Here is a 24,799-nt window from a genome sequence, read left to right as displayed (position 1 = left end):
TCAGGATTATTTAAACTGTGACAGTGGAAAATTACAGAGAGCAAAGGGTATGACAGAAAAAAAAATCAGTGTCAGGCGAGATCACACAAGAAAACGTAGCTGACTCTGACACACACTAGACTTTTTCTCACAAAATGAGGAAGCAGTGTGCATATGAGACAACATCATCCATGCGGTATGTGCCTAATGTCTTCCATGAGTATACTTCTACAACATGCCAGTGTATTATTTCATTGAATGAACACATTGTCCTTTGTGTCCTGGATGGGTTTTTAAATATTTTGGCATTGGAATTTTGCTACAAATGATGGTATAACCGCACACCTGCCCCTTAGCATTTAACAAACATAACGACTTGGGCTTACAATGTGTTAAATGCAATAAACACATCTTCCTTCAATACTTGCCTCATAGTAATCTTACTGTATGACTAATCAATTATATTTGTGATAACCCTCTTTTATTGGCCCCAGTCAAAGCTGGGACTGAACTGAGTCATAAATCTTGGCTGTTCTTGAGGTTCACGGATAAGTGATGGATGGTGTAACACTCCGCTGGCTCAGTGGAAGACCTACCTGCACCTCACATCACACAAAACTAAGTCAGCACATACATACACCAAAGCAAAGCTAGGTATGGAGGTAGCTTGCACGGGTTTCAAATTTACACATTTTTCTACCAATTACACCTGCTGAAAGAAAGACTTGTGCTTGTCATTGTATTGCAACAGACAGACAACATGTATACGCATGCCCTACTATCTGATGTCATGAAGATAAATGTTCCTTGCTGTTCTTGCACTGGAAAAATCGTTATGTGTCTAAGATTTCAGCTGAAGAGTCCACCAGTGTGTCCCTCAGACCTATCAGACTGGTTCAGCTGGAAAGAATGATCTTCACATAAGGAAGGAGACAGTGAGAATTACTCTTGAGACTGGGGGATTTAAATGAGTGAAAGGAGGTGAACAGACAAAAAGCCTTGCATTCACCACAGTCTGCCAGCCCATAGCGAGCAGAGATGGGAGTGTCAGGAGCAACAAAACATGGCATTCTGGGAACTGTGCCAAAGACCAGTGAAAACTCCACCAGGCCAGCAAGAACCTGTGGAGTGATTAAAAACTCCAGATTGAATATTGTTGCTCTGTCAAAGTGCCGTATTTCTCCCCAGTATGAAAGCTGCTCCTAGATTTTATATATATATATATATATATATATATATATACATATATATAATCTAGGAGCAGCTTTCATATATATATATATATATATATATATGTATATGTATATATATATATATATATAAATAGTCATGCAAGAGAGCAAGAGATGTAGTATATGAGAACAGAACTTTTTAAGAAGATTATTAAGGATCTTACACTGAAAACATTTAAGAACAAAATATTACATGCTACTTGCTACTACTTTTGTTCTTCATTTGTTCATTCTGTCTTCACGTAAAGCTGCTTTACCAAGAACACACCTATAGAATCTTTACCAAGTAGATCATTTGGGAAGAACTCTTTCAGATGATGACACTGTAGCAATAATCCAAAGTTTACAATTTCAAACAACTGGTGAATATTGGCCTTGTATGCTGTGGGAGTATGGTTCGGCATCTGCATAACGTCAGTAAAACTGTAGGAACAAGACTGTTTCCAACTCTTTTCTTCCACAGAGAAGTTTCTATTTGCTGAACATTGTGGTGATTCAACCAGAGGGTAAAGACAGAGCACTGTGTGCTCCAAAATGTCCAAAATTTTCTCCATATTTGCAAGTTCTGTGAATATTAAGTGTAGGCTACAAGCAGTTATGCAATGGCTGGAGAGGCAATGAACATATAATAAATGTATTTGTGTGAATTTCTGACTATTACTTTTACAAGCAGAGGGCCACTCAGACGATATATCTCCAGTATACTACAGTTTCCTATTACCAAACTCAGACTAACGACACTCGTCTTTTGTTAAAAGATTTACTTAAGATTTATATTTTCTGGAGCTTTTTTAAAAAATCATATTCTGTGAGCACTAAGTATAAAACTAATCTGAATGCAAAATAACAAACCTGTTAAAACACAAACCCTTGCACTAAACGTGCAGGTGTATCTCTGTGGGTGTTCTGCACTTGGCAGTAGATTACTCTTTATTTGTGAAACACCAGTAAGCTATATGCCTCATTGAGGTACTGCGGCCCTATTTTGGCAGACTACTTCCTGATTCAACAGATCTGACCAATGTGATTACAGCACTCACCTCAGCGTCCCGCCCTCACCTTTGCAAACCACCCAATAGACGACGCCGCTGGGACTCTCCTTGCGCAGAGGCCGAGCCACACAGGTAACTCAGAAGGAAAAAAAAACAAAAAAAACTCCAGGGCTTGCTATGGAGTTCGTGTGAAAGAAACACGGATTTCCACCCTTCTTTACCAGTTAAACCAGTATCTCTGGATAGAACACACTCAAGTACAGCAACAGGTAGAGTCTCTGACCGCAAACTCTTTCGTGGCTCCTCTGAAAATAATCTCCCCCCTTTTTTCTCTCTCCGTTTACCTCAATTGAGTTTCCAGCCCTTTTGTTCGCTCTTCTTATCACTTGGAAAAAGGTGAACCCTCGTGTTATTTTTATTTTAATCTTTGCTTTAATTGTAGTTTTTACCCTTGTGGTCCCTGATGGCTTCGCACAGTGATACTCTGGTGGTGTTCTTTGGGGCAACAGCTGGTGCAAATGGGGGTAAACTGGGTTCGGATGAGAGGGAAATAATTCTCTTGGTGTGGCAAATTGTGGACCTACATGAGAAAAAGGTACGGACCTTTCTGACCCGTTCGTTCGTTGTACGGTTTCTTTTTGTACCCAGAGTGTTTGTGGCATAGTGTGTACCTGTAGTGGAACAGTATGTTTGACATTTAAATCAACATGGTGTGCTCCCTGAAAGCGTCTGTAGCCTGCTTTTCTCTCAAGCTAGCTAACGCTACATCAATTCTCTGCTCAGCCGTCTCGTTAGCTCACCTTTTTCACAGGTGTGCGGCCAAAATTTAACAAGCAGGTGAGGAGTGTAAATTTCATGGAGAAAACACACCTTTTTGGTTTGGCATGTCAGCTTCTCGATGTGAACAACGCTTTATTGACAATTAAGTGCTTTTTGCAACTATATTGTCAATTGTTTTACTTTTTTTAAAAAAAGAGTTCATTTCCTGAACGTGGGGGTTATTAGCCTATATACATTTGCCATAAGTTATCATTTTCTTCTCACGATGCATTTTGCGCCATGAAACGCTAAATCCCTTCACAGGTCGGGAAGCTTCATAGATGTCTTGTCAAGCCAGACACTTTGGAGCTGACAGACCAGTGTAAAGAGGAAACAGGACTGACTCTGGACGACATCGTCAAAGCTGAGCCCCTGGACAAAGTTCTACAGCAGGTGAGTCTCACTGATCACCGGTCAGTCTCCATAAGGAATATTTATATATTTATATTTTTCCATCTACAGTGGGCCTTTAAAATCCTGCTGCTCACCTTTATGCTAAGTTTGAAGCATCTCACCTCTGCACTTAATTTATACAGTGTAAAACCACAGCAACAGCTCATGAAATCTCTTTGCAGTTGGTAACATCATGAGAAATTCAGAGGGTAATTAAACCAAGCCAACTTTCCTCCTTATTTTTTGCCCAGAGCGAGATGTAACATGACAAGCCCAGACTCGGTGTTAAGCTGTAAGTCAGTGTGCGGAGTGTCAAATTTCCCCGATGACCTTTTTCAAAAAATGGTCTTCCACCTGGTTGAGATATGTCATTGGTTTGGCCCTGACAGTTAAACTCTGCTGACAGTTTGTAGAAGCTTTATGGGAGCAAGGATGGGCAGAGCCTGGGGCATGTGGAGATAAGGAGTCGTCGCAGGTCTAGTCTTGTCTCAGGCCTGATGCATGGTGCAGACATCTGGAAAGGGTGGAATGTTTACCTGGGACTGCGCCTCACTTTTTAGGCTAGCAGGAGGGGATGCTTTCAGATCACGGGCTTCTTCGTCAGCAGCAGCTATAGTTGCGGCATTTCTTTATGGCCGAGATGTGAATGTGCTCCCCGGTTCCTCCCTGTCAGGAGATGTGTTTTGACAAAAGCACTTATGTTGCCAAACATGTTTTTCAACCACACTTGCAAAAGTGTTTGTTTGCACTGGGTGGACCTCTCCCGCCCCTCCAGAATTTCATAGCTTAAAAACCTCTCATTATCATGCTCGGGCAGAGGGTTGATATTAGTGCTGTTATGGTCTGAATGCCATGCATGCATAAGCAGGTTGGTTTGGGTAATCAGTTGAAATTGTTTTTGTTTTGTTTTTTCCTTTCTTTAAATTCTCTCTGAGGCTGTAGAATAATGATGCTGTCAGGCTTATGACACTCAACGTGTAGCCTAAGACAGTTAAATTTCATGAGAGTTTGGTCTAAGTGCTGACATCATTTGTGCTTCATACAGGCCTGGTAAGACTTCAGCTCCACTGTAGGTTAGTTTGTGTGCTGAACCTTCAAATATTAACCCAAGCAATCAGTTCGGTCTTTCCATACCTTTGTCTCACTTGTTACTTTCTCTCCCTATTGGTCACTCTAAGATTAGTTTTATCCTTGTTGATACAGGGAGGAAAGAAAAACTGGAATATTTCCAGATAGTTTGTAGCAGTGTAGCTGCAGTTTAATAGCATGTGGGTCACAGTCTGTTTTTTTTTTTAGATGGGGGAACCCATTGTAACTTAGTCAGTGACAGAGGGAAACAAGCAGCTGCCTCTTATTGGTGGGTATGTGATATTGACCTGTGTGGTCAGAGCCCCCAAGGACGTCTGTCGCTTTGGTGAAAGATTTATTAAGGTGGAAAATGCTGGAGAGATTAGCAGGGCTGTTTAATGCTTCATACAATTTGCCAGCCATCCTCCATATCATTGTGATTGTGAATACACAGTATTTAATTCCATGAGCTTCTGTTACACATGCACCAGACTCTGCACAGGCCTTTGTAATCTTTACATGTCGGTGCTATATTAAAAGGTACCTCTGTGTTTCTGTGAAAATTCACTCTGGCAATTTGCCTACATGGGACCTACAGACATGCTTTGCATAATGGTTTTCCTTTCTGCACAAACCAATCATATTGCATATTTATGAAATGCTTTGAATGAGTCAGTTTAAAGAAGTAGAAATAAACGTGAGCATATGATCAGTCCCATCCCACTTATTTTTCCCACCATGTGCAGCAGCACAGACTGAGATCATACATGACATGCTGAGCTGTGATAGGTATGAGAAATTTTAATGTCATGAATTTAGCCATTTTTGCCACCAAGATTCATTTTTGTTGCTAGATACTTACAACCATGCACCCTATTTTTGTTGTGAATAGAGTGATTTGAAGAACTTTATTTTTCCAGCTACTCTGTTGTCGTTTACTATTGGGATCAGTGAGCTCAGTTTTCAATAGTACTGCCAACACTGATAAGAAAAAATATCTAATCTCTCTGAAACAAGCATGACACATGTGAATAAACCCTATAATAAATGAAGAAATATATATTTTAAATATTGGCATGTACGAGGTATCTGTCAGAGGAGATTAATGTGTAAGAGCATGGTTATAGATGACAAGCCAGGATTGGACATGTATGTTTTACGACTGTAGTTGTTACACTTTTACCACAGTATGGTGTGTAAACATCACACCTGCAGCTCAGTGTGTTCCTGGGAGTGGGCTGATGCTGACTGTACAGGCTTGGCTTTAGTTTGAGACACTGACAGCATGTCACAGCCTGTAGGGAGATGCACGTGATGTGAGACTTCTTACACCTTGTTGTTATTGTTGTTGTGAAACTGCAACACCACATTCAATCACCAATGTAATTGTTTTCAACTGTTTTAGACCACAGGCAGAAATGCTGATTACTGTTTCTGATATTGATAGTTTCTGATTCAGCACTATTCAGTGCTTGCTTACAAAGGCAGCCATGCTGTGAGGGGGTAAACATGATGAACTGCATCCAAGGATGATTCACACAACCCGGATTTTAACTCTGTGCCAAGAAGCTACAAATCACTCTGACTTGTATGAACCTAAATATGTGATGATAAAGTTATTGATGATAAAGTTATTGAAGCTCATCATCAACTCTGTCATCTCTGCTGGGTGTGTCTAAAAATTCACATAAGCAAGATGTAATTAATGTAATTATAAAAGGACAAACTTAAAAGAATTTTGATGCCAACTTTTGTGCCTGTTGCTATAATGACTTGTGTTTTCATGCATACAAGAAACCAAAGTACAGGGAGAAATCAGGTTAAGACAGGAAACTGGAATACTTAAATTTGATAAGGATTAATTTAGTTAAAGATTTTTACATATATTAAGAAAACTTTACAGTATAAACAACAGTGCAACTTTAAGAATAGTTTTTTGGAAACTGATGGTGTAGTAAGTGAACATGCTCTGCAGTGGGGGAGGACAGTTTTCTTTACTGTGTGCATGTTTGTGAATTTACCACTCACTGATAAACTGTTCACTGCAAAATGCACTGAATTTCTCATTGATGTGATACTTAAGAAACTGGGTTGCTGCAGAAAACCAGCAATAGTCACTAATTATTTTCATTACACTCACAGAAAGGTCTTTTTAATATTTAAGGTTAAACTCTTAAGCTCTTAATTGTTGTAGTAAAACATTACCTCCATCAAACTCTATTTCTTCATGTTGTTTTTGGCTCGGTTACAAATTTCCATCAGCAATGCAGGCGATGGTACAATACTTGATGTGTCACAAACTGCTCAGTGGTGGTGGTTTGGGTTAAACTTCAGGTGCCTTTAACAGTAACCACAGGGACTGCCTTGACACTCCCTGCTGCTCTTATCGGAGTTTGTTTCAGCCACCACCACCCTACCTCACCTCTGCATACAAACAGTCCTGTTACACTGGAGAGCAAACCCTGATAGGATGTTCAAAGGCCACTTCCTCCCCCTCACCTGTGGAAATGCCTTTCAGAGGGTGGAGCGAGGCAGAGAGATGATTGAAGAAAGTTTTGTTTTGTGAATCATTTTGGAGAAACAACTTTTGATTTTGATTTGACCTCAAATAAATGACTATTTCCTTCAGATGGCAAGATAATGTTATTGTACAGGATGTTCAACATGGGTTATGGCATCATAGCTGGCAATGAGCAGCTAGTTTCTGACAGCAGAGCCAAGTGTGCCAAGGCATGATAATGATGATTCTATCAGCAGAACTCTCTCTCTCTCTCCTCTTCTGATTATTGTTGTCATTTGTTGAAGCAGTATTTGCATGTTATTGGCAGCTCGGTGAAAATTACAGAGAAATTTAGTGGAACATGAGTGTTTGTGTTGGTTGTGTTTTATGTCACACATTACATGTTAACAGTCACCTATTGTAAAGGGCCATATTTACTGTTATGTACAGTATATCATGCTCATTGAAATTGAAATGTAACTAATTTAAGATGAAAACTCTCAAACCCTTTCTGTGATCTGTTCCTGAGTTTGCCTCAATGGCCTGTTGTCTCTATGTTTCTGTCAAGGCAAGATCTGTCTTCTATTCAACTTGTTTGCTCAATGTAACCTGTGGTTTTTGACGCAGAGGAGAAAGGGAGAGGGTGTGTCATTACCTCTTCTATAACATTTACTTTTCTCTCAGTAATCCAGCTTCAGTAATTGGCCAAGGTGGAGCTTCAGGCACAGCTATGAGCAAACATTGGTCCTGTTATCACTGTAAACATACATTATCCAGTATGGCTGGGCTTAAAATGTGCTCCAGAATTAATGTACAAGACATACCAAATGATAATTCAGTTATTTTTATATTCTATGACAATTATTTTTTGACCAACGATGGTTTTCTTATTTGTTATTCATCATTTGCAAACCACCTAAAATAGATCTGTTCTGTGTGTACGTAGTTTCACCCATTGGTTGTGGACTCCCATCTTTTAGTCAGGAATAATATTGTGGTTATACCCCCAGTTGAGTACGTGGAATTTCCTTTTACCAAAATTTAGCTGGTAACCTCTTGTTCTCAAAAAGTTTCTCAGCTTTAATCTAAAAGCGATTTAGGTCTGGGGTTAGAGAACCAATCTACTCTTATCCTGTTGTTTATCTGTTGCAGTTCTGCCAACTAATGCCCACTGTACTTGGTCACCACGCTAGACACTTGTCCTTAATTTTCAGACAGTGGTTCAGTGGTTCCCCTATAGTTTCTTTTCAGCAGTGGTACTGTTATGCACACATCCATGAGAATACAACGCCAGACCTGTATTTACAGGCACCAGTGGTGGAATAGCTTGAAATGACCTTAGAATCATGGGTAGGGTTATTTAAGTTGGCCTTGTCACTTGTGTTAATTTACTGGGAGATTTTTGCACTTGAAGTGCTCTGGAGGCCGAGATAATTGTGGTAATAAATGTCAAAGAATTTAATGCCTCACCACAGAAAGTTACTTTCATTATTTTGATTGATCATAAATAGAAATTGCTAGTATAAACTTAAAGAGCCAGTCTTTTAGACTCTGAAAATTAGTGTATAGGACAAAATTGCACAAATTAAGTCCAAGTTTGTACCTCTTTGAAGTCGGCTGAATGCAAATAGAATGGAAACACTGAACGTAGTACAGCCATGTAATGCTATTTGACAGCTAGCTCTCAGATGTTAGCACTTCTCATAATCAATACGTGAAGCTCGTGATAAACTCACTTGCTCACTGTAAAACTATCTTACATAAGCACTTTATGGGGCTACATATGGATAGGTTACTCTTTTCCTTCTCACCAGGGCTATGGCAACATTTTGGAAATTGTACAGGCTCATGAGTCTGCAAATTGCTTACCTGTTTTTGAATATCAAAGTGCGACTCCTGTTTTTACATGACATAGACCTGTGGCTCAGTTTAAAGACTGGTAGTGACCATCTGTTTTTCTATCAGTTTCTCCCTCTTTTTTTTAATCACAATAACAAAGAGAAGTTGCACTGACTCAAGATTTTACAGTTTTTACATTTCACAGCTTTATTTTTTTCTTTTTCTTTTTTTCAACCAGTGATCTCTCTCTCTCTCTTTTTTTTTCTGCTGGTGTTCATGGACCCACCATAAATACCCAGGCTCTTTTCTCTCAAATCACTGACTCTTTCATGTATTTTGTTCAACCACCCCAGAACTCCCTTAATCTAACCCTGAAGCATTTGTTCCCTTGTCAGCAGCTGGCAGACATTGCCAAATAGCCTTGTATTTCTCTCTGACTGTTAAGGAGCATGCCCCAGCATGTACCGCTAATACTTTCTCACTGTCTGAAGATCTGTCATATATTGCTAGTGGCCATGTGAAACTAGTCAGTCACTTAGTTTAAGGTGGTCTCGTATCCAGACTCACTGATTTTGAGTGTTGAGAGGAAGGAAAGTGAATACATGCAGCATTCAAGTCAGTATGACTTCAGAAAGGGTTCAAGATATTGATATTATACAAAGTAAGAAATGTAGCCACCACATGATCTCTTTAAGATCCCCATATCCTCTTCAAATACCTTACGACGGTAACTATGAATAACTGTTGTGTCAACCATTTGGATCCAGGTGAAAAAGATGAGTGGTCATGGTTGTTGTATCTTGGTCAAGTTGAAAATATGTTGCTTAGTTACAGTATGTTAAGTTTAAAAAGCCCAACTCCATCTAAATCAGACCTAGTTCCTCAGTATCAAACAAAGAAACAACTAAATTGTGTTTGTATGCGATAGTGTTACTAGTACTATAGATCTCGCAGAGAATCAACCACTTTGTTTTGCCGTTTGCATGGTTGACTCCATATGGCTCTCAAACAAACCCCAGCTCTCCCAAATCCTGACGTAAATATGTGAGCAACCACTCCTAGCACACAACCTCAGATAATGAGATTTTATGGTATCTGCCCATCACAAAGTGGCAGAGAGCCAAAGTAAATGTGTAGCTGTTGAAACATTCAGCAACTTAAGGGTCTCATACATTTTTGTAATGATTTGGAGGCCCAGACTGGTGATTTCAGTGGGGTGCCCAGACTACTCTGTGTCTTTCCTAATGTTTAAGAAGGCAATTGTTTGCCAACTCTTACCTTAATAAGATCATGGTATTTTAAGTCTTTGTTGCTGTCAGTTGGTTTTTGAGTGTTTGTAGCCCTACTGGTCAAAAATTGTTCAACACAGCTCTCATTCTACGAGAAATTAATTTAAACATGGCTGCCTCTGGCATGGCTGACTTTCAAAAATCATTACAAAAATGCCAAAAGATGTTCTCAGAATTGCAGCTTTTTGACCTGAGATTTCATTAGCTTCAGTGCATGTTGATATCGAAGTGATGGACCTGTTGACAGTTACAAGTTGCCAACAACAGGTTGACACAACACAAGGAGTGGTGCTTATTGAATGTGTTAGTTATAAATAAACGTGCATATGTGGGAGGCACTGGTATTTAGGCTTGAGGATTGGGTGTTGTCTCCGTCAGGTTAAGTAAAGTGGTGACTGGCAGGTTGGACTCGTATGGGTTGTTTTTCCTCTTGCCTTCCCGTGACTATTGGCCGTGCTAAAGAAAACTGTGATCTTGGTGATCACTGATGTGATCATTCCTCTTCTTTGTCTGCTTCTTTTCTCACTAGGCAAACACTAAAACCTGTTAGACAAGCCTCGCTCCTAATGAGACAAACACACAGTCAAATGTCAAACATAACATAACACCACCTTCACTTGTCTGCTTTTAGACTGAAGTCTAATCTGTGATTATTACTTTCACGGAGTGAATGGTGTTTGCACAACAGATATTGAACCATATTTGACCCGGATATTATTAGGCCATACAATGTTTGCAAATTAATTCAAGTGAAATTGCAAAATCAATAATCTCTTGTTTTCTCCTGTCTGAAAATACAAATTATAAATTATATTATATTAAAGGTATGTTCAGGTTTGATATTGCTTTCAGTGCAAAATATTCTTATAATAAACCCAGGTTTGATTTTTGAATTGAATTTTCTCTTTCTACTCTGTTTCGTTATGCAGTTTCAGCAGTCAGTGTCATCAGAAGTGAAATGCCTCGGCAGGAGCTCTTGCACACTTTGTGTCAACAGTCCCCTTATCATTCGACAGGCCCTCCACCCCGAGGCTTCCAAAAAGGTAACAGTCCCCACTGTTGTTTCTCCATAGTGCAGACACACAGGCATCTATATCCATAGTGTAAGATTTTAGGATTTTAAGTCCAAAATCAAAACATACATCCAGTAGCATTTTATTTTCTCTTACAAAACACACATTTGGCTTGTTGAAGAGCCTTTTTTTGTATTGCTTTGTTGAGATAAATTTTTTTGGGGTTAATGTCTGAGCACTAGTGTGTCCTATGTCCAGGTATTTGATGGTGTGTGATAACTCATGGATTCTTTAAACATATATGTGATGGAGTTTAACGCTTTGAGCTTCAAGCGTATGGTATCTTTCCCTCATGAATGTGGAGACTGACTGACTGTGTTAAAAAGTAATGAATTTCTTTTGTGATAGTTTTTCCTCTTTTTTTGTGTTCCTGCTCATAAATTTGTCACAAGATAATGCTAGCACGTACATACTTCTTTTTTCCACTGAATTTCCTCTTCTTCATCTCTCTGTCCTTCAGCTTCCTGGTATATCCAGTATCCATATCAGATTTCCATACTGTCATACTGCCACACTGAATCATTTCCTTTTTCTTTCTTTCTTCTCAGAACTTAGTCCTTCCTGAATGTTTCTTTTCATTTGTGGATGTGAGAAAAGAGTTTCACAAATGCTGCCCCAACGCCGGCCCCATGGAGAAGCTCACCCTCACCTCTATGTTGGAATGTATCTTTTGCCAGCTTGTGTGATAAAATTACAATTGTAGCTGCATCTTATTGATATTCTATGTTATGAATGCTCCTTTTAACCATATATGTGTTGGTAGACACAAGGAAGATCATTTATGTACACCCTTTTGATAATACAATTGTATGTTATGCAGTACATAGAGCAATTCAGTTCAAGTTTGTTAACGTAAAAGATGTAAGCATAAAATAACAGAGGAAAACACCATAATCTAGTCCAAAGCCAGAATGGCAGCTAAAACTGGGAAACATCCTTAACTGTACATACAGGTGTTGGTCTTCCTGCTGTGTCAGAGCAGTTGATGGGGGTGAGAGAAGTGAAGAGCATGGTGCAGCTGACGCTCTGCATCCTGGCTGAGCCCTACAGTAAGTAACCATCAGAGCTTGTACCCAAAATGACCAGACATTGATGTAAAGGCTAAATGCCTGCCCTATCCTGTCTATGCAGAGAAAGCAAAAAAAATATCTGACACAGAGATAAATCCACGTGTCAGTCAGCACTGTGACTGCACAACCCATCTCACGTGTTTTAATTTTTTTTTTTTTTTTACCAGTTTTTAACTGGTACAGAAAGACCACTTTTAACTAGAAGATGTGGTAGTTGAACAATATATTGATTATATTAGTTAATGACCCAGACATGCTCATACCATTTTTGTTGTTGTTGTTTTTACGTAGCTCTTAAAATGTGTTAAAAAGCAGCAAATCCTCTTATTTGCCATTAGCGAATTAGAGGATTTACTGCAGTATCGATGTAAGATGAGCCCAGATATGTTACAGTGCAAATAAATCAAACTTTAATTAGTCAGTCCCCTCTGGCTTTACCCCCTTAATAACAGCCAAGTATGACTTTGGGAGTGATAAGAAACAGGAATGTAGAGAACTCAAAACTCACACTGTCAAGTGTGTGTGAGTGAACCTGCATACAGAGACATTGATTTGGACCTTGAGAACCCAACAACACTTTTAATAATATGGTTTTCTTTTAATCTTTTCTTAGACCACAAATTCTCCTGTGTTGAAACGGTGAAATACAAGTTTGATTCCGGCACATGGTATGTATGAACTTTTCATTTTATCTCACTCTATCCATGAGCGTGTTTCTACCACACCTGTTTGCCAGCAGTGTTGTTTATGGATTGACAACCCCCCTCTAGCCGTATTCAAACTTCAGACCTGAATAAGGCTAAGGGGCTTTTAACAGTGATTACAGCAACAAGGAAACCACAAGTGTGTCATTAAAGCCGTCCAACTTTGCCATCAAGTGCTCACCTGGCTATCTAGTAGCAGAGCACCAAATCCTGCTGTTCTCAGACAGCCAAAAGCCTATCACCTTGACAACCCCCTGACATTTAATCATGGGAGTGAGTGTGTTACTGTGTTTAGCACTTACTGTGAGTGGCCTCTGTGTCTACAATCTTTGGACAATTTGTTCAAGTTTAACAAGAGATGGTGGTGTTTTTTTCTTCTTCTAAAAACTGTAGTTATCTGTGGAAAAGCTTTTAATAATGTATTATTGTTCCTTACCACATTACTGTCAGAATGTCATTCCTGTGATTTGTGTTTTCTTCCCTGCATGTGGTGTGTTGTGCAGCAGTAAGACGGAGCCGGTCGACAGTGAGACAGTGATCAGAGCACGGGGGCTCCCGTGGCAGTCGTCAGATCAAGACATTGCTCGCTTCTTTAAAGGCCTCAATATTGCCAAGTATGTTAGACTCGACAGGCGCCTTCTAACAGCCCCATTACTTCTGTAAACTTAACATAAACTTCCATTGCAGAACAGCTGATTATTGAAACTTTTCAGAATGTTAGTCATGATTGGTCACATTTTCTTCCTCTTTTGAAACATCTTGTGCTCCCACTTTTGCCATTGTGAGCTTTGAAATTTTCAGTTGTTCTAGGTTATATGACATGCTCTTAAATGTCCAATGGAACCTTCCAAGATCAGTGTTAAATGCTAATATGGGTTTAAATGCACTAATTATTTTTTTGTACAGCAGGCTAGAGTAGTCATTTGAGCATCCACAAAATCTCAGTGGGATTGTGCTAGATACCAAAAGATGATCATATAAACAATAGAAAAGTTCTGATGCACTGGGATTAGAGCTGCTTTACACTTTTATTCCACTGTTTGGACTTGATGCTGGTCTATACATGTTGGCAAATATACATATGTATAGCTCTTATTTTATTTCATGTGGACATTTGTCACATAGAAGAATATGTGTCACATATAAACATCACTAATAAAAGCTGAATGGAGTTGTGAATCGTGCATGTGCACATTTTTATTTTATTCATCATGGCACTCTTAATGTTTGTACATTAAAGCTTAGCTTGGCATAGCATAAAAACTGGCAACATGGAGAAACTGTTACTTTATACTCATGCATGTATCCGTGTACCTGTGTGTCAGGGGTGGCGTGGCCCTTTGTCTTAACGCACAGGGCAGGAGGAATGGCGAGGCTTTAGTTCGTTTCATCAACTCTGAGCACAGGGACCTGGCCCTGGAGCGCCACAAGCACCACATGGGCAGCCGCTACATTGAGGTTAGGTCCAGTGTTTACTTCTTGTTCACTCAGTCGTAATGTGTGGTTTTGCTTTTATGTGTTTTTAAAAAAATGTGTAGAGCCCTTTTTTTTCTTAGGAAGTCTAAATTATCCCAAAGCCTCCTTATTGTCAGTTTATTGTGAAAAAGTGAAGCTTCCGCAGCAAGCGGAGATCCATCACTTGTCAGTTTCATTTTGAAGTCAGATCATATTTTACAACTGTATGAGTTTAATAGTTCATTATGGTTTTCCTCTTGTCTTCTCAGGTCTACAAGGCCACAGGAGAGGAATTCCTCAAGATTGCTGGAGGTCAGATTTCAGATTTTTTTTTTTCCCCCTCTCCTCTCACCATGTTTGTATGAAGACTCATGGTGAAAAGCTTTCTGTTAGTGTGTGGTAGCCTTGTGTTTCATGGCTTTCCCGCATCTTTGAAGAAAAACAAGACCCTTCCACATCTGTAAAAGAGCAGCTCTTTAGTCACTGTAAAAGAGGGGATCTTATTTGCGCTCTTGCTCTCTCTCCTATTACCTGTTGTTGCCTCATCCCAGTGACTCCCCAGCAGCTTATCTTGGACTAATGAAAGACGCTTTGTGAGGAGCTTCCCTCACTTCTCCCCCCCTCATTCCCATCTCACCTCCCCGTCCCCGGCCTAACCCCTCAGAGGCCAGTTGGAGAGCACCTAACAGCAGCTCACCTGTTCAGGTCAGCCTCAAGCTCCACTCCCCTGGGGGAGAGAGGGCTGACGGCCGGTAAAAGGACCAGCTCAGTGCTGATACAAAGATGGTGTGAAGAGACAAAGGCATAGCCTGGGGCCTCCAGACCATAGAGCAGCAGCCAGCAGTAACACAGAGCAGAGATAGCAGACAAAGAAACGCAGTCACTCGAAGCAGATAACTTGCAGTGGCTGCCAGTCTCACTCTGGACTTTGCTCAGATGAGTTAAGATCAATACAGATTGACAGCACATTGGACTTTAAGCAAATAGTTCAAGCAGACAAGACACAAACACATTTATCAATTGAGAAGAAAACATTAAGCATGTAAATAGGCATGTAAAACCAAATATTTAGTGTATTGGTCAGCGACATTGCTTTTCTGGAAAACAGAATTTGATATTGTAGCTGTTTAACTTGAGGATTTGTTTGACATTTTTGATTTTTAGTTAAATATCACAACTATTGGACTGTCATTAAAATTGGCACAGATAACGTAACGTAAACGTTATGCGAGTACACTGAAGTAAGATGGATATGGTAAATACATTTGGTGGTATTTATATTTGTAAAAAAAACATCATCTTATTACCATTAAGATGCTAATACTGGAGATATCTTGATGTAGATTTTATCCATGTCAGCTGTTGCTAGTGTATGGACTGTTCACTCAGCAGAGCTGACAAATGCAGGTTAGTCAATAACGACACGAAAAAACAAACCTTGCTTGTTAAAAAAATGAGTGACATGGGAATGGTCTTATTTAGCCCACTACCTGAAGCCAGGTGTTTAATCATAGCTGTCCCCTTACTCTAGGTACGTCTAACGAGGTGGCTCAGTTCCTGTCCAAAGAGAACCAGGTGATCATCCGTATGCGAGGGCTGCCATTCACTGCCACACCCCAGGAAGTGCTGTCCTTCCTTGGTCCCGAGAGCCCGGTCACAGATGGTTCAGAGGGTCTCCTCTTTGTCAAGTACCCTGACGGACGGCCCACCGGCGATGCCTTTGTGCTCTTCTCCTGTGAGGAATACGCCCAGAATGCCCTGAAGAAGCACAAGCAGATCCTGGGGAAGCGGTATATTGAATTGTTTCGGAGTACTGCGGCTGAGGTGCAGCAGGTAAATTCTTATTAGGAGAAATCTTATGACGTGGAAAACAAATCTTTTCAGAATTTTAAGACACCTGCTGGGAAAATGTACTGATACACTGCATGAAAGGATGCAAAACAGATGTAATAGAAGCCCTAAAGAAGCCTTTGGTGTTGTGTATGGAATAAGAGGTGGTCCTCTAAATGAAAGGGTTGGATTAAGCCTGTGTAAGATGTTTAATAAGTTTGTGTTGAGTAATTCCAGAAATGTCTGTTTCAAAATAACATTAAAACTGGCAACTTGAAGAGGGGAACTTGTGGTTTGCTATTTTAGTCTTAAAACTTGGGCATGTTGCCCATGTTTTCCTTGGCAATAAGTGAAGGACTATTTGAGGCACAACAAACTGATCATGATAAATGTATAGACAAATCCATTCATTTTTTTCTTGCAATTAAAACTCTTGAGAAAGTTGCTTTGTCATCAGTGAATAATCACAAAAGTTCCTTTCCTGTGTGTTACACTTACCGACACAAGCTGAGCTCCACAACGGCTGCTTCCCCATCAGAAGGATTTTCCAAAAAACTGATGTCATGACAACATAAAGTGAGCAAACATGACATTGAAAGTATATGATGGAACATTTGAGACAACCGATAGTACTATTGTGCAATGTTTGTGTATGTTGTTCTTTTAATCACCCTGAGAAACAGTGTGAACTTTTTGTTCCTGACAGCTGTGAAATGTTAGTAAGGAGTGGGCCATACTCTCAACCTTTTTTTTTTTTTTTTTTTTTTTTTTCTATTTTTAAGGTTTTCTCTACTGAATTTTGTGTTGTGTGTCCATGTGTCTCATCTGCACCACAGAGCTAATTTCAAAAATTGTAGTCAAACCTGCTGTTGTCACTGCTGGAGATCCTCTGTGGAGCATTGTGCAAAATTAAGTTGATTAGTAATTGGCGGGCATTTCAGGCATTTGCAGAAAATTACCAATTTTGTTTTGACTTTCTATTTTGTATTTGCCAGGTCCTTAACCGCTATATGTCCACACCTCTAATCTCCACACTGCCCCCGTCTCCCATTGTGCCCGTCCCGGTCCTCGCCACACCTCCCTTCCTTCCAGCGGCTAGCAGCACTCGCGACTGTGTTCGCCTGCGTGGCCTGCCCTATACTGCTGGCATTGAAGACATCCTGGAGTTCATGGGAGAGCACACTGTTGACATCAAACCACACGGAGTCCACATGGTCCTCAACCAACAGGTCAGACTGGTGGAGACTTGTAGTATCAGGCACTGTAACTGTCACTGTAAAGCTACATGAAAAAACACGATAGCTTTAGGCAATGATTTTGTCAGTTCAGAACTGCCCACTTTACTACTTTATAAATATCATTTGCCCCACAGGTTTGGTTTTTGTTCATTCTGACAGTCGTCGTCTTCTCTCCTCTCTGCAGGGTCGTCCCTCTGGCGATGCTTTCATTCAAATGAAGTCACCTGACAAAGCATTTATGGTGGCCCAGAAGTGCCATAAAAAGACGATGAAGGACCGGTACGTCGAGGTGTTCCAGTGCTCCACAGAGGAGATGAGCATCGTGCTGATGGGAGGAACCCTGAACCGCAGCGGCCTCTCTCCTCCACCCTGCAAACTTCCCTGTAAGTGAGCTCCACTGAATGAGATTCATCAAGGCACGCACAACAGATTAAGGTGATATTTTAATAATTTAGTTAGGATTTTTAACCACACTGGCTGTATTACTTTGGGTGAGGCAATAGTGGTCGTTTGGTCGTTCCACTACTTTAATTCTGACTGAAGTATGTCAACAATTGTTGGACTGTTTGCCATGAAATTTAGTACGAACATTTATGTCCCCCTCAGGATGAATTGTAACAAGATAATCCTTTATTAGTCCCACAATGGGGAAATTTACAACAACGGGGAAATTTACAACAACGGGGAAATTTACAACAACTGGGAAATTTACAAATCACTAAATTCTTATAAAGCCTAAAATGATCAAGTTGACTCAGCAGTGACTCCACAATTGGCCTCTGAACTACCCAAAGCAATTTAACAGTTAAAAAGTCTCTTGAGTTGGGCCTTATTATATGAGAGTTTTTAAAACTTTCAATGTGTCTGTTGTAGTAGATTGTACAGCTACGTCTCTGTCTTCTCAAACAATGATGCCAGCTCAGATTGGACTAAATGCATTTCTGACTATGTACTTTGCTCAGTTATTGTTCCTATCTGCCTTTAGTGCTTGAGATTAACTTGGGATCGGCAGCCACACAAGAGCGCTTCAGTTTACTTTTCTGTGTGCATTCCCTTTTAATGATCACTGACGAACAGTTCTGTGCCTCTTCTTTATCTTAGATTTATGAACTAGTCCTGAGAAATGTGATTTTTGCCCTCTCACCTATATCCTTCATAGAATTAGAGTTGAGGTACTTTCTCTTTGCACATAATTTCACCCGAACTGACCAGGAAACACTTTAGCCTCTGCAAGGTCAGCACTGTTGTGTGTCACCATGTTCCCCAGTTGGCACTGAGGGATACCACAGCTGCCCACAGCTTCACACAGATAGTGGCTGTTTGTGTGTAAATACTTCCATACCATCATTTGTGTGTGTTTACATGTTAAGCATGACAAGGACACAGTTAGCTTTGTAAATAAAATACTTGGCATACAGACAGTGGTTTTGGGGCTTCCCAGCCTGACTTGTTGTTTAAAGGAAAAATCTGTGTTCTTCTCCAAACTGGCTCTTATTTTTTAGAGTTCTGGCTTTTCTCTGTTCTGCTGGCATTCAGCTATTCAGCCTCCTTGCTGTGACTCTAAAAGAAGTGGACAGTTGAAATATATCATTTAAAAAGTGAAACTGAAGATGAATGTTATAACCCAGACCAACAGAAGTAAGTGCTAAGTAGCAAATCCTCACAGAGGAACTTCAGCTAAGCATTTAACACTGAAGTGAAGTTTTCTATCTGCGGGTTCAGAATTATGCTTTGCAAGTTTTGACTTCCTTTTTTTAAAAGATTTGATTTATTTCTCAAGGTTCCATGCAGTGTTTGTCATTTTTTAAAACATCTATTGTGTCTTTAGGACTCATAATGACCCATGGTGCTGTCAAGATTGGGAAATAATTTCTAACACAAGACACATGTGGAAATCCCCCATGCAGCATATTGAAACTATTCATATACTTCTTCATACTACACTTCACAACATGTAATTGACCAGACTTGGGATATATCTCTCTCCCTCCCTGTAGGTCTGTCTCCCCCCACAGCCTACGCTGCATTCCCCACCCCACCTGCCATTCTCTCTGAGGCTGCCCTCTACCAGCCCCCCCTGCTGGCGGCTCCCAGACCTCCTCAAACCACCACACACAGCCCTGCTCACACTCTGGCCTACTACCCCCCTCAACCACACCTGTACATGAATATGAACATGAATTACACAGCTTACTACCCCAGGTGAGTACAGCATCAGCTACAGCTCACTGGACAGAGACGAAATGTTTTCCTTTTGTCCTGCTCTTCCCATCACCAGTTATTCTTCGTTCATCCTCTGCCTTTAACTGATTTTCTCACTTTTCTGCTTTTTCATGTGCCATGCTCTCCCCCCAGTCCCCCAGTCTCTCCCTCCACAGTTAGCTACTTCGCAGCTCCACCAGGAGCAGTGGCAGCAGCAGTGGCAGCGCAGCCCCACCATGCCGCAGCCGCCGCCGCCGCCGCCACTCCTGTGCTGCCCCAACCTGGTGCCCTGGTCAGGATGCAGGGTCTGCCCTACAACACTGGAGTCAAGGACATCCTCAGCTTTTTCCAGGGATACCAGGTCAGTACATGTAGCACTGAAATGAGGACGCAGATTAATACATTACATTGGATTAAAGCTGCACCTTCTCTCCAGAAGGCTCAGTGCCCGTGTTACAGTAAACTGTATGTGTAACAACAGGCGATGTGTGTGGCTACATTTTGTCGATTATGAACTCTATCCACAGTTTGCAACCTCATGTGATAAACTCTGCAGCCGTTGGACCACTGAGCCTATTTCCACTGACACTTTTTATTGCAAAATCACACCACAGTAGTGTTCAATTAAGGGACATGTGTGCACTTGTGCTCCCCACCCACCCACTTCCTCTCTGTGCTTCCCATTTGTTTTTGCTGCCAGCCCAAATTAGGTGGAGTCCTGTGAAGCAGGTATGAACCCTGACAGGTGTGGCTTCAGACGTCGTTCGGGAGAGGGAGAGGGAGAGGGGTGGGGTTTGAGGTGGAGGGGTTGTGTTGCTGTAGGTCTGCTTTTGGTCTTCATGGCTCATGTCATTTAGTACTGGTTCGACCCCTATGCTATCAAGAGTGTGTGCGTAAGAGAGAGACTTTTTTTAGGGGGTTGCCAGCATCAAATTCACACCAAAGAAGAGCTTCTTTTGAGCTGAACATTGGAGAACTGAAGGATAAATGCTTGTGTGTCTGTGTGTGTGTGTGTGTGTATGTGTGTGTGTTTGTGTGTGTGTGCGCGTGCGTGGTTGTGTGTTCTGTGTGTTTTAGAGTGAGAATAAAGCTGACTCCAGTCCTGACTGTTGGCTGAACTGCAGTAATTGTATCCTGAATGGAGTGAGTGTGTGTTTTTTCTGGCTGCAGTAGTGTCTCTCACACTGGCCCTGGGTGAGAAAACCATTCCCACACCAGCACTGGTGTCCCTTACCCCACAATCCCATACTAAATCACACACTTTGTGGTTCAAGCACCCGTTCAACCAGTATTGTGTGGGTGTCTCTGTGTGTGTGTGTGTGCCTGCCTCTGGTTTTGGTCCATCTATGTCTTCCTCAGAAACCTGGAGTATTTTTGAGTGTGTATACTTTTGCCTCTTTTGTGTACCTTAAACTGTGCAGTGTCATGTGTGAAACAATGTGGAGGTGTTCCCGCCCTGACCGTTCATTATTATGCTATCTGTAGTACGCCCCTGACGAGTACAGCGGCGTGGTTCAGATGAACGAACAGGCCAGGAGTCTGATTCAGCCCAAAGAATGGCTCTGTCTTTAGGGATTCGCCCCAAGGTAAGAAGAGCCTCCAGACCAGAGAACCAAAGTGGACAGAGAGGGCATTTCCTAGACAAAATAAACAAACGGATGATGAACAAGCTTCAAACTACCCAGTAAGCGCTGAGCCGGTGACTTGCTGTAAACCCACTGTTTCAAAACGAGTAAACATAGCTATTGTGCAACTATGGGCAATTTGTGGTACTCAAATTGCTGCTCAAAAACATTACTGCTGCAGTGGAGCGATGTTTCTCTTATATCTCAGAAGACAAACATTGCTCTACTGCAGCAAAATAATTAAACGCATTGTGACACAACTTATCATACACATATCAGCCAAATTAATATTTGACAGTCTGAACAGGAATGCCCAATCTAGCCATCAAGGTTCTGAGCTCTTGACCCGGCATGTCAGTCTGCTGCTTCCCGAACAGAGGTGCTTCATAACTAAAGTCTTTCCTCTAGGCCTGTTAGAGGAGTGCTGAGTCTGGATTCCTGGCAGACACAAAAACACAACTGAATATGCTCTATGTGTTATACAGAATTTCTGAAAATTTAGTCCCATGATAAATTGACTCTGGGCCAGTCATAAGTTTGACTTTTGAAGATAATGGTCGCTGACTGTGCATGCTGCCATGCCTGTCCTATTTATAAAAGTGGATCATCTGTTCAGTTTCACAGCTTTTTTCTAAATTTACGACTTCTGTGATACCACTGCCTCCTGCAAATAATCTGCATGTGGCATCATTTGACACCCACCCTAGGCAGGAAGTTTGGTGTTAGCGCTGTGAGATTTTGGTGTTGCTTTGAATAATTTCAAGATGTAATATCTAATGATTACATTATCAGACTAATTGTGAAATTTCCCTGTATCTTTTACACATTTGCGAATGTGTGAGCAGGTCCTCTTAGGCAGATTTTAATATTTTGTACATTCTGTCCGTGGCTAATCTACTACTACTAATCATCCCATGCAGGGCCCACAGTTGCAGGTTTTTCACTGCAACGCAGACTTTTGGAACATGATCAGCTAAAGAGTTAAGTCCATACACAGTTAAAATGCTAAGCACTGCTCACTGAATGTTGCCTCTTCTAACTGAAGTATTCATTCAAGATCATGAAAACATACAGTATTAGCTGTTCTTGATTCAGCACTCCTGCATTAAATCACCACATGAAAATTGCTTCTGAATCAGGGCCTGCCTCACTACCTCGACCATTGTGGATGGTACCCTGACTGCACTCTGACTGTTTACCTCTCTCATGCTCTGACATGTGGTTCTCTAACATGTCAGCTTTACTACTGTCATTACTTTGATCAGTGTGTTGTTTCATAACTGCATGTCTTAAGGAAATAGATTTTTTTTTAAAAATTGCATTGCATTTTGATGTGGATGCATGCAAACTAACTGATAATTAATGTGTGTGGCATTACAATGGGTTTCAGGTCCTCTGGGAACAGCATGTACTTTACTTTTGCTCTTTAAGCTCTGCCCGTTAATCTCTTTCCTACCTAACTGGACCGGTTTGATGAGATGAACTCTCCCATGCTCAGCTTTGTGGGCTCCCCCTGCTGTTTTCATGCTGCAGCTGCATGAAAACAAGTCTCACTTATTTTCATGTCTTTTTTTTTCTCTTTTCTTTTCTTTTTCTTCAGCTCCAGCCAGACGCCGTTCTCATCTTGTACAACTTCAGTGGCCAGTGCAGCGGCGAGGCCTTGGTCACCTTCCCTAGCGAGGAGATCGCCAGGCGGGCCGTAGCCGAGCGCTCCAACCACCCCTTCTATGGCCAGCAGGTCCACTTGGTCTTCTGTAACTGACCACTGGCTCAGTTGAACCTCCCACTGAAGAGCACTCATCTCCCAGCTTACCCCGGAAAACTGAACAAGCTCCAGTTGATCCCAGTGCCACATAAAACAGCTAGTGAACCTTTTACCTTTTCTATCATCGGCCCGTTTTTTGACACACACCTGACCCTGCTGGGCCCGACACTCCCAGAGTCTGAACATCCACAGGTGAAGCAGCTGGAGTCATCAAAGCTTTGTGTTGTGCTAATGACTTTGTGGATGTTATCCATAGCATTACTGTGTATTTGCACCTACTGTAACAGCTGGTTGTGGAGAAGAGAAGGTGTGGAGCCTGGACATAACAGTGGCTCTGTGTATTTAAATGCTCTACATACTGTATTTGTCCCTAGTAAAACTGTACAGATTTTCATCCTGAAATGCTTGAGGTTTTACAAACCACTTCAGCTTCTAATCTTCTCTGTATATTTCAGAATTTTTCACTCTTGACTACTAGATTTTGGTTTGTCATTGTTTATGATCCTTTGCGTTAGCTCTATGCAAACACAGATGTGTCTACGTGCATGCATAATGTTTATTCATTTGATGGTCTCCAGTGGTGCCATTGAAAAACCAAAAAAAAAAAAAAAAAGCCATAAAGACTGACTGAGACTACAGAAACAAGGAGTGAATCTCAGACTGTCAGCTGCAGGGACTATTAGTTAAAACCACAGCAAGTTCACAGACGTGCCAGTGTACCATCTAATTTGTAACCTGATGTTTTTTCTGTGTAAAACATTTATGTATGAGAGAAGTCATCCCACTTAGACCTTTTCAAGCACTACAGATTTCTTTTCGCTCCAGTCAGAGTAAAGGAACTGCTTGTCGGAGTAGCATGATGAATTGATTCTATTTTATATTAATCCCATTTCCTTATAAAGATATGGATATTTTGTTATTAAATCTAAAAGGACAGATGTATCCTGAAGCCTTTTATAATGATCAACCTCAGCTCCTGTACAGTCTCTTTCTTCTTCTTCTTTTTGTTTCCAGACTATTTATAACAATCAGTCTGTAGCATCTTAAATTTCTGCTTAAGACCGGAGTACTGTGCATGAGTTTTCCTGTGACGGGCCTGCTGACAGTTGTCTTAGTTTTTTTCACCTTTCCTATGCCTACATTACCCAGAGTGCAATACTGGCCCAAATTAAGGCTAGGTCAACCTCTGGTGGCAGAGGAGATATTTCTTTTGTTGCAAGTTTGAGACTTGCATGAATTTAGCTCTGTGTAAGACTGTAAACAATTAAAAATGTTGACAACAATCCATGTTTCATTTGGTCTCATTCATACACATGAATGCATAAGACATCAATAATAAATGTTTCCCTGACATATATACATATTAATAAAGATTTTTCTTGCAGTGAAGGGAAGAAATACACTTTAAGAAATGTGTGGGCACTCTTAAACTTGACATGTAGTATGTCAGGTAGTTATTAACCAAGGCAAAAATCAATTAATCATAGAGACAGAAATAATGTGGTGCTGTATTCTATCAGGAGGTTACATCCAGTACAGTGGGTGGCAACTGTCACTTTCATGCATTTGCCAACTGCTGTCATCCTCCGAGTAAAGCTCCTGTCTCAGGCTGGTGATTCTATGTTTTACCCTCACGTCAACAAAGTAGCACCAGCAGTCGAAGAAACCAGAGTGCAGGAGAAAAGAAAGGGTTTGTAGAGGTTTTCTAGAGAAACTTTAGAGTTTT

The 24,799-nt window shown here is 40.9% G+C and overlaps 1 protein-coding gene across 3 annotated transcripts; it reads left to right on the top strand.

Annotated features, from left to right (window-relative positions):
• The first annotated feature begins 2,305 nt into the window (after positions 1-2,305).
• esrp2 (epithelial splicing regulatory protein 2) lies at positions 2,306-24,356 on the top strand. 3 transcript variants are annotated; one of them, XM_018666770.2, is made up of 16 exons: positions 2,306-2,472; positions 2,646-2,798; positions 3,287-3,415; positions 11,041-11,154; positions 11,733-11,847; positions 12,138-12,233; positions 12,868-12,922; positions 13,462-13,572; positions 14,284-14,416; positions 14,683-14,725; positions 15,945-16,246; positions 17,239-17,472; positions 17,666-17,864; positions 19,479-19,683; positions 19,837-20,044; positions 22,909-24,356. In XM_018666770.2, exons 2-16 carry the CDS (start codon positions 2,667-2,669, stop codon positions 23,068-23,070), a joined length of 2,238 nt encoding a protein of 745 aa, XP_018522286.1. In that variant the 5' UTR covers positions 2,306-2,472; positions 2,646-2,666; the 3' UTR covers positions 23,071-24,356. The 3 variants fall into 3 exon arrangements, with proteins under 3 accessions (XP_018522286.1, XP_018522284.1, XP_018522283.1); XM_018666768.2 differs by lacking the exon at positions 2,306-2,472 and adding an exon at positions 21,169-21,269 and having other exon boundaries at positions 2,484-2,798; positions 22,909-23,057; XM_018666767.2 differs by lacking the exons at positions 2,306-2,472; positions 22,909-24,356 and adding an exon at positions 20,761-21,146 and having other exon boundaries at positions 2,484-2,798.
• The last annotated feature ends 443 nt before the right edge of the window (positions 24,357-24,799 follow it).

This window comes from Lates calcarifer, linkage group LG2 (genome assembly GCF_001640805.2).
Source record: "Lates calcarifer isolate ASB-BC8 linkage group LG2, TLL_Latcal_v3, whole genome shotgun sequence".
Taxonomy (NCBI): domain Eukaryota; kingdom Metazoa; phylum Chordata; class Actinopteri; family Centropomidae; genus Lates; species Lates calcarifer.
Note: the sequence above shows the minus strand (reverse complement) of the source record. Positions and strands in the feature narration are given on the sequence as shown.

What these genes read in the sequence shown, in the direction of transcription:
- esrp2 (XM_018666770.2), top strand. Translation starts at nt 2,667, where the DNA reads ATGGCTTCGCACAGTGATACTCTGGTGGTGTTCTTTGGGGCAACAGCT. An exon ending in TGGACCTACATGAGAAAAAG is followed by an intron (nt 2,799 to 3,286) that starts GTACGGACCTTT and finishes ATCCCTTCACAG; the next exon opens with GTCGGGAAGCTTCATAGATG. An exon ending in TCCACCCTGCAAACTTCCCT is followed by an intron (nt 17,865 to 19,478) that starts GTAAGTGAGCTC and finishes CCCTCCCTGTAG; the next exon opens with GTCTGTCTCCCCCCACAGCC.